Below are 9792 nucleotides of genomic sequence, written 5' to 3' on the forward strand. Positions count from 1 at the left end.
GCTTCAGTTGAAAATTAACATATTCAGTGATTAAATGTTTCAATATTTTACAATGGAAGTGTTTTACTGAAGCACTTCGCTCTACAGTTTGATGAATATTAATACATTGCTTTGCATACATGCATCTTGTGCCATTTAAGTTTTTGTATTGAGTTAGAAATAGGATGATTTGTGACATTTTTATTTTACCACAATATGACAAACAGATAATCTACTACTACTTTTGGCTGCTCCCGTTAACGTTAAAAACAGAGCCTCTATATCTGGACTCATAGACAGCAGAATATACTGACCTACAGGGTGGGGAAATAGCTGTCCAATTTATGTAACACATGGGCATCTGTAAAATATTACATACTTAAAGGAGTAATAAGCAGTAGTTTTTTTTTGTTTTTTTTACCTTTTTGAATTGAAAACATATTGCTATGGATCTAGGATGGTAGAACTGATTGTACTCAAATTCAGCAAAAACACGAGAAAAATCACACAGCCAATTAGAGGCAGACATTTCTTTTAATATATATATATATACGTATATCTTGGGGAAAATGCACAACAAGATCAACCCCCTCCAATTTGCCAAATTAATATGGGGGCATTAATGATGCTGAGACCCATGTGACATAAACGGCACAGGTGGGGACCAGCAAGACCAATAAAATATGAACCGAGTAGAAAGGTAACATGCCAGTGTGTTAGCCAACTAAACTCTTTGGGTAGACTTGTGAGAGGCTGGGATGTGGTGTTTGTTATCCTTTTCTAAATGTAGGTAGGTAGGTGGATGGAGACAGGCTAAAAATCAATGCTTACTTTTTAAAAGAATCTGTTAAACATATACAAACTGATCTACGGTCCAAGAGAAAAACATCTGATGCTGACACTGTTTCTTCATCACGTTATTTGTGCAAAGCGATCTGCAACACTGCTTGTGTGCTAACTCTTTCAAGTAATTAAACATTAGCTGCTCTTTCAGACATCCCACAAGGACTGCCTTCAACATTCTTCATCTATGATTGCTCTCAGACCCATTCCATTTCACTGACCCTGGGGCAAGTGTCAGGGCTGGATGGAGGTGTGGTAAGACATGACTGCAGGGGCACTGTCTCCCAAGAGTCCTTTGCTCCCGTTCCAACACAGTCCTGGGACAGGCCTGCAAAGCGTAAAACACTGGATCCAGCTGTAAACCCTTTCAGCCCTTGTGCCAACGCGCGGGACGCTGCCCTGAGCCCACCTGCCTTCCTCCGTCTAGCCGAAGCAGAAGCTGCACGCCGGCTCACAGCTAGTTCAGTCAGAAAGCCCAGGCTCTGGGAGGGGAGGCTGAAGAGATGAAGGCCGCGGAACAGCTCTGGTAGTGGGTGGTTGGAGCTGGGCGGCTGTGGAGGTAGGGACTCGAACTGCACTAGGACAAAACGCTCACCAGCACGGCCCTGAAGGTAATCCGCCAGGATGCAGCTCAGCGAGGCGTTAAATGCATCTGAATATGAGGAGGGGGCGCAACAGTTATTTTCTGTCCCATCCTCGTACACCTCTTTGTGCATTCCTTTGGGTGTGTCTCTCTCCCAGGCCTGTCTGCCCCACTCCTCGGCTCTCACCCAGACAGCCTGGGTTAAAACCAGCACCACTTTGCCCCCCTGCCTTTGCAGACAGTCTAGCCGTGAATGAAGCCAAGGCACGGGGCCCAGGACACTGAGTTCAGCCTGGCTCCACAAGTCCAATGACACAGTGAAGCCCAGAGTCTTAAGGGACGAGCCCAAACGACACACCAGGTCTGGCAGTGCCTGGTTCCCATCACCCGGATACAGCAACACCACGTGTCTTCCGCCAATGGCACCTGAAGAACAAGGGGGGAAACAAAAAAAAACTTGTACAATTTTCTACAACAGTGCAAAAATATGTGATAAAGTGGTGAGGCTGTCTCATACCTTTAATATCATCTTCTTTCACCCATCTCCAAACATAGCCTAGAGGAAAAACAAAGAACACATTCAGGTATTTGGAAAAGGTTGTAAATCGATATTTAGTGACCTACTGAAAGACGGCTCACCTTTTATAAACCCGTGTATAACACAGGCCCCCAGAATGGCCAGACAGATGAGTAGCAGGACAACGATGATGGGTAAGCTCCATCTCCATCGAGGTGCTGGAGAAGAAAAATTAGTGTATACATCTCAGACGGTTGTACGATTATGAGGGACTAGATGATGTATCATGCTTAATATAAAACGTGTGAAAAAGTGTGAAAACTTCTGCACTCAAAAACAACCACAATGTTGGATTTACTTTGACCGTTTTGTCAACTGGTTCCATGCAAATGGGTTAAGTAACGTTTATGCAGCTTGATTTATAAATCTGAGCTCAAGGAATGAGAAATTACTTAACTCAGGTGCATGGAAACGTTTTAAGTAAATCCAATATTTCTTTCTTTTTTTTTGTATGTAGTGTGACCGCTATGAATGATTATAATACATTATTACACCTCTGTCCCAAAATCCCCTAAAGGTTCAGTCTAACCACTGGGAATAACAAGCATCTTAAGTAAAACTCACATTGTCCATGTAGCTATAAAAACCAGTTGATAAGATGCCATAAGGATGACAACAACAGTGTCTTACTTGCAAATGGACATTGGGGCTCCAGGTTCGAATCCATCCCATGTACCTTGATCTAAACCAAGTCATATTTGCAGGTAGGTTAAGATGTTGGTGAGCATACCACAGACAGCACTGATAAGATATTGTGCAAAATGACATTTCAAAAGTTACCGAATTTCATACATGAGAAACATGTAGACCTCACCTGCACACAAAGAGAAGGATGTCGAGACACGTTGGCAAATTCTCCCTTTTTCTGAAAGAGGAAAAAAAATGTTGGCGATCAAGTACACACACCCCAAAAGTCACACTATGTCATAGTATTTAGGATGATTTTTAAAAATTTTGAGATACATTATTGATCCCCATAAGGAAATTACGCTCTGCATTTAACCCATCCTAGCTATATAGCCAGGAGCAGTGGGCAGCCACCGTGCAGCACCCGGGGACCAACTCCAATTCGTCTTGCCATGCCTTAGTCAGGGACACAGACAGGAGTACTAATCCCAACATGCATGTCTTTTTGATGGTGGAAGAAACCGGAACACCCAGAAAACCCGCTGCGGACACAGGGAGAACATGCAAACTCCACACAGAAGATGACTAGGGATGACCCCCAAGGTTGGACAACCCAGGACCTGCCACCCAACCAATGAAACAGCCATTGTCCAATAACTCCACAATCTCATTTTACAAAGCCTATGAAACTAGAATCAAGAAAATACAAGCAACACTCGATGCAGCTGCTTCACAGTGTATGGGTAGCCGACCTTCACCTCCTTTGTTTGTCATGAAATGGTAAAAGATCATGAATTCCAAGAGCGTCTTATTCATTCTTCTTTTTATCTTTATTATTGTTTCTTATTCTTCTTATTTCTTATTCTTCTTAGTCTGGCTTGTTCCCTGATTCTCATGGATTGCCACGGCGGATTCTATAGTTTCCATCGGTACCGATCTAGATTTATTAATGCCAGGCCACTATTCTTAGTTTTCATGAATGAGTTCATAAATTTTAAGAAAGCACTGAAATGTATAAAACCAAACAAGCTTTGAATATTTACAAAAACATACATATATTGATTTCTGATCAGACCTCTGTCTTTTTATTTTATCATTATTTTTATTTTTTCCCCTTATTTTTATTGTTTTGTGATATACTAAAAAAACTGTAATAGCTCAGTCTGAGTTGTATTATTTGCTAATTTGTTATTGTTATGGCCAGATTTGGTTTGTATAACAAAGGTATTTAAAAAAAGAAAAAGTTTCCATCAGTACCATGTGAGGGCACAGCACCAATGGCGGCTGTTGTTAACCCGGGCCTTGACCGATCCAGCATGGTGCCTTGATCGATTCGGTATGCTCTTGTCAATCCAAATAATGATTTGGCAAAGTTTTACGTTGGATGCCGTTCCTGACACAACCACTAACCCTGTGAACGGGGGCACAGGTAAAGCACTGGATGCCATCCCAGTATTCATGGACTTGCTCCCATGCCTGTCACTAAATGAATTCAAACAGTGTGCGCGCTCATATCCCTAAAAGTGTCATTCTCTATAGGGACATGGTGCTAATAAGCAAAACGGGCTTTGCTACAACAATAAGCTTCAGATCACTGGTTCACAAGCAACCAACAGAAAAAATCTGTAAGAGTTAGCTCCACATCTCTGTGATACAATTCCTTGACCCTAGAGAGATGGTGACAGCAAGCGATAGGAAGAATGAAAGGATTATTAGAAAAGTAAGACCTCGGCAGATGGGTTCAATAATAATAATAATAACAATAATAATCATTACATTTATATAGCGCTCTAAGACTCAGATGTAATTCTGAGGAAGGGGAAATAATTTGAGAAGGTAACTCTCCACCTGGACTTCTCCAGTTTGTTGTTTTTACCCAGTGTCCATTGCGCGAGGCCCTCCAGCCAGCTTGTCGGTGGTTGTGAAGTCTCTGTCTGGAGCCCGTCACCTCCTCACAGAGGCCTCCAGCCGAAGCCTTCTTGCACAGCCACAATTCTCCCTCTAGTCTGCAGGGAGCAGTCACATTCCAGGTCAGCACTGTCCCCTCCCCTCTCGCCACAGACTCCTCCATTGAGACAGATACGTTGTTCTGCATTCTTTCAAGTGCATCTGTAAGAAAAGCAAAACAAAATTTTTGGGCTGTCTATCACCTGTATATTTATTCCACAAACCACTCGTGATTTAAATAGCAGTGATTTGTCCTCACCCTGTTGGTATTTAAAAGGGCAAAATTCTTTGTGAAGACCTTGACCTTTCCACCATACCTGTAAAACAAATGGCTTTTTTTAATACTTTAATCGAAATGTATGCAGCTTATCTTGTCAGCTTCTTACATGCAACCAACGTGTTAATAAACAACCATCTACCTGGAAACAGAGGCATGGTACAACAGCATTTGATGGAATGTCGATTCCTCCCTCACCCCTGGCCTAAGAAAGCACAACAAATAAATAAACAAACAAACAAACAAACAAATAAATAAACAAAACAGAAATCTCACTTTTTAAACTATTTTTAAGTATGTACATTTGTTATATAATGGATAGTTTACGACTGACTGACCAACTCGAAAATCTTCCCAGGAATTTCGTTCGAAAACATCTGGAACATGGCCATCCCTTGGTTGGATTCAACATCTTCCAGTTGGAGACGGACCACATTTCTCTCACCGTCAGTCACAGCTTGAATTCTGGGAGCTGAAGTGGGTCAGAATCAATCTACTATGACTGCCCAACTACATCAGTCTTATACTATCGGGGTGCATAGTCTGTATAAGGTTAGTTAGCACTAAATAGGGTGTGCCGGGTTAAATATACAGCAGTTGGAAAATGAGCCTAGGACACTAAACCACTCTTGAATGCTCGATGCATTTTCGATCATGAGGTTCTGATTGATTCTATAATCTCACTTCTGTCTCACCGTCACACTCCTTCGCAGTGGAACTACCCTCTGGGATCAGGGCGCAAACTGAAATAAAGCGAAAGGAGTCAAGTTCATTCGAAACAAGCGGGGTGCATGTTAATGTATCTCTGCTTCCATTACAGTATGTGATCTCACCTTCCTGTAGAGATGGGATGGTTATGTTACGGATTGTATGGGACTGTGCGTGGACATGAACAACGACAGGAGAGCCAAATTCTGCTTTCTCCGTCAATAACATCCACATCTGCAAGGGGGAGAGAGAGAGAGAGAGAGAGAGAGAGAGAGAGAGAGAGTGAGAGAGAGAAAGCAAGTAAATGTAGACTGACAACCACACATCTGCAAACAGTGAGCAAAGTGAAAGTATATTCTGCAGTCTGAGCAGTGATTACTGGATAGTGACGTATTAAAGAAAATATATAACCAAATAGCAGCCTCATGAGTCATTCACATTACACCTTTTCGGTAGAATCAGGAAATGCAAGCTACCTCATGTGGGATCTGGCGCTCCCGCAGAGAACTGCTTGGTCGAAACTGGATGGCCTTACAACTTTCAATGGAGCCTGGAGAGCTTAGGCACACTTTGACCAAAGCTGCAATTTAGATGGGGCAAGGGACATGATTAATATGAGACAGGAACATGTGTTGGACTAAATAGTAAATATGCATAAGTGGGACCATACATAGGTGTGTGTGTGTGTGTGTGTGTGTGTGTGAAGCTTATTTTTATACCTTTTGGCCTGGGTAGCACATGCCGACCACTTTCCTCTGCCATTTCTCTACTGCCAGAGCTCTCGTCCTCATCACCATGCTCGCCAGACTCCTCAGAGACTCGTTCCTCGTTATCCAAATCTGTGGTGACACACAACCACGAATGTCAGTCCCAGCCTTAGAACGCTGCTGTCATGATAGTATGTACATAACAGCGTCAGGACCTTATGAAACCTGACCCTAATGAAAGCAAGTCCGAGCAGGTGGCAGTCATAGCCACAGAAACTGACTTAAATGACAGCAACTGGAATTAGAAAGTCATGTGTTGGTTTGTTTGATTGTTTGACTACCAAAGCAGTCAGTCATTAGCCATGCAAACAACAAGAACATGGAAATCCGGTTAGGGACAGCACGGATCGGCAGGCAGTGTGTGCTGCTGTTAGGACAAAGTCAGGGAGATGATGGTTCTTTAAATCCAATGTGCTTGTACACATCGACGGGCCTCATTTATCAATACGTACGTACGTACAAATTTGTTCTTGGAATTTTTTAGCCCTGAAATTTGTCTCACAGACCAGTGTAGAACCTGGGTAACCCCTGAATTTAGACACCAAATGGCTAATACTGATGTCTTTGCAGGCCTGGGTGATTGCTTGTTGTAAGAGGTAAACCACAGATGTTTGGGTGAAGGAATTACAAATAATCACCAGGCTTTGCTTCCGGCTGTCCGACAACTCGAGAGCTAAAACTATTCCATGGGTGTGTCAGAATAAATGTGTACGTACTAATGACTGACAAATTAATCCGGATATTGCATAGTTTAGAGTCACAAGTTTTGACGGAGGCTGATACCTTGGAATGTGATGAGGATTTGCAGACAAGGCTTACAACCCTCTGAGCAGCAGAGATTCACTTTGAGCTCCACACTTTGGACATTCACTTGACCCCGCAGGTCTGGCAGGGCAGCGCTGTAGTGGGAGACTGACGAGAGGGCAGTGTTCAGGAATTCAAGCAGCAGGAATATTACCAATGACTTTAACTGAATCAAAGTTTCATTTGATGTGATGTTTTAGTTATTTGGCCTCACCTCCTGCCACACTGCAGTCAGTCAAACCCTTAGAAGAGAAAACCCATGCATGAGTATTATAAACTCCCAGAATCCACAGCACACTGATCAACTCTGGAGCATATCTTAAGTTTGACTGTGCTAGGCATTAGAAATGGATTATATGACTACAAAAAGGTTTTGCCGATTTGCGCCCTGGAACTACCGAAAGAAAAGGTCAAGTCAGAGCTGCCTTGGAAACAGAGGAGCGGTGTTAGATATCACACAAAGGCAGATTAGTGAATTAATAATGGACATGACCTCTCTCTCTCTCTTTCTCTCTCCCTCATTTTTCAATCGTACTTTATCACTGTCACCCTAAACAGCCAAGTAAGGCGATTTGATACTCAATTAGGACAAAGGCAGAATGGTGGAGACTCTTACTGCTGCTGTATAAAGACTGACTCCCCCTCAAAAAGAAAAACATAAATATGATTCATGAGTAAAGTTTATTTGTACTGTGTTATGAATGTCGTTGAAACAGAAAACGCCACGTTTTTGAAAATGTACTATGCACCGCATGACCAATTCCTATCATTAGTTACTTCTTTGAGATCGTGTTTACTTTCCCTCGATCCCAAAGGAGGGAAAGTAAACACGATCTCAAAGGAATATGTACATTCAAAAAACAACTAGTGAGGACAAATGCAAAACTTCATTGTATATCCATCAATGGAGTCAATCTATGGAACAACTGTAAAAAATGTGTACATCAATAAGTAAGTTTAAACAACTCTTTAAAAACAACATATTGAATAGATATGGGATGGATGAACAAAGAGGTGGACTGGAATAACATGACATGATACATGACGTGTAAGGTGCCTTGTTTGACTTGTGCTGTTTTGTTTATTTTGATCTCTATGCATTGGCATTTCTTTTCTCCCCCCCCCCACTTTTGTTTTGTCTTGAAATTTTTGGTTTGTTTTGATTTGATTGATAAAGTATAAGAAAGGGGTAGGACCAGAGATGTTATTTACTTCATCCTACGGCCTTTTCCAACATGGTCCAGTTATTACTTGTGTTTTCACAGAGAGTTTGCAAAATATGTTCACTATCATTTCCATTTGTTCTTGTATTCCTGCCTGTGTATTTTATTTTGTTATTTTAGCATGTTCGAAATAAAATCAATCAATCAATTATATGTATGCAAAAGCGTCATCTAGGATGATTTCTGTACAATGGTTCTCAGTTGATCTCTCCGCTAATAGTCCAGGTATTGTATCTGTCAGGTAAAATCCACCGGTCGTTTCAGCCATTCAGCCGCCAACCTGGAACAACAGGCGAACGTAATCGACTGGAAAACCAGCAGTATTGGCGGCTGACCGGATCGAGAGCTACCGTCTTGGGGAAACTGTACACTGTCCAGTCGTAGCCTATACCGGCGGCGCATTTACCTACCTTGCTGCAGCCGAGTTGCTGGGCTTGTTGGCCGATCTGCAGCGCGCCTGCGGACGAGAGCAGCAACAAGCGCAGCAGCGCCGGCAGGGACGCAGCGCGCGGCACACCGGAAGCCGTCCGCCGGACAACCTCCCCCCGTCCTGCCGCGGGAGCCTCTCTCCGGCGCCCCTGTCCCATCGGAGCGTCTCTTTCTCGGCTGGATTTACATACGTCGGGGGCATAGGAGGAGGAGGAGGAGGAACCCTTATGACCCTGGATCCAGACAGCCTTGAAGAAGCATCACTGCTGGGTTTTTTTTTTGTTTTTCTCCCAGATTACCTCTAACGCCTCTCGTTGAAACTCGTAGAAAGTCGGACAGGACACAAAAGAAGACGACGTAGATTATTTTGGCAGTACGGTTTGAGCGCGCTGTCACGGAGGATTGTTATTATTGTAGTGTCGTCTCGATTTCTGTGCCGTTTTCGTTATCATTTCGGTCCTTACGATCCATTCAGCCTGTTAACAGGCTGGTGCGGTCGAGCTCCACCGGCTTGTAATGTGAACTGGGCCTGCGTCCAATTGGCAAAGAGGATCCTGCTTTTTACCTGCCAGGTAGGGTGAACACCATCGACACGCCCACTGTTTTCTGAAGAGAGCTCATTCAGCTAATTAGTTAATGTCATCAGTCTATAAAAAATTAAGAATAAACCTTAGCGGTATGTGGGATGACCAAGGTTTATGTAAAATGTGACTGCAATACCATGATAATTTCCAGGTGAACTGAGCTCATGGAAACGAATGTGGGAAAGAGGAACTAATCTCTGGTCGCTTGAGGCCACGTTGTTGCAACCAGTTGCAAAGTAACATAGGCCGCGGAACCGGTATGGCCAGTAGGGCCGTGGCCATACCTACTTTGGCGTGCATCAAACATAAACATGTGTAAAAATTCCAATCGCAAATACGTTACATTCTTAATGTTCTTAATGTATTGCACTTTTGCGCGCTTCCCGGGCTAATTTCCACTAGCTGTAAGCCTACGTACAGTACGTGGCCTAACACAAGCAACAA

The 9792-nt window shown here is 43.0% G+C and overlaps 1 protein-coding gene across 1 annotated transcript; it reads right to left on the minus strand.

Moving 5' to 3' along the window:
* Nucleotides 1-1019: 1019 nt before the first annotated feature.
* Nucleotides 1020-8922, minus strand: wu:fl23c11 (uncharacterized). The gene is made up of 15 exons (XM_056275362.1): nt 8746-8922; nt 7327-7354; nt 7092-7220; nt 6261-6380; nt 6015-6121; nt 5529-5775; nt 5172-5305; nt 4976-5038; nt 4816-4873; nt 4486-4718; nt 2797-2847; nt 2613-2664; nt 2045-2140; nt 1923-1961; nt 1020-1831 (listed from the first exon to the last, which is right to left on the minus strand). The coding sequence occupies exons 1-15, from the start codon at nt 8920-8922 to the stop codon at nt 1020-1022; spliced, it is 2346 nt and encodes a 781-aa protein (XP_056131337.1).
* Nucleotides 8923-9792: the final 870 nt, after the last annotated feature.

This window comes from Lampris incognitus, chromosome 2 (assembly GCF_029633865.1).
Source record: "Lampris incognitus isolate fLamInc1 chromosome 2, fLamInc1.hap2, whole genome shotgun sequence".
NCBI lineage: Eukaryota > Metazoa > Chordata > Actinopteri > Lampriformes > Lampridae > Lampris > Lampris incognitus.

Coding starts and splice junctions, on each gene's coding strand:
- wu:fl23c11 (XM_056275362.1), bottom strand. CDS start 8,922: ATGGGACAGGGGCGCCGGAGAGAGGCTCCCGCGGCAGGACGGGGGGAG. Junction 7,221..7,326: donor TGACTGCAGTGTGGCAGGAG/GTGAGGCCAAAT, acceptor CCCTCTCGTCAG/TCTCCCACTACAGCGCTGCC. Junction 2,665..2,796: donor ATCCTTCTCTTTGTGTGCAG/GTGAGGTCTACA, acceptor GACTTGGTTTAG/ATCAAGGTACATGGGATGGA.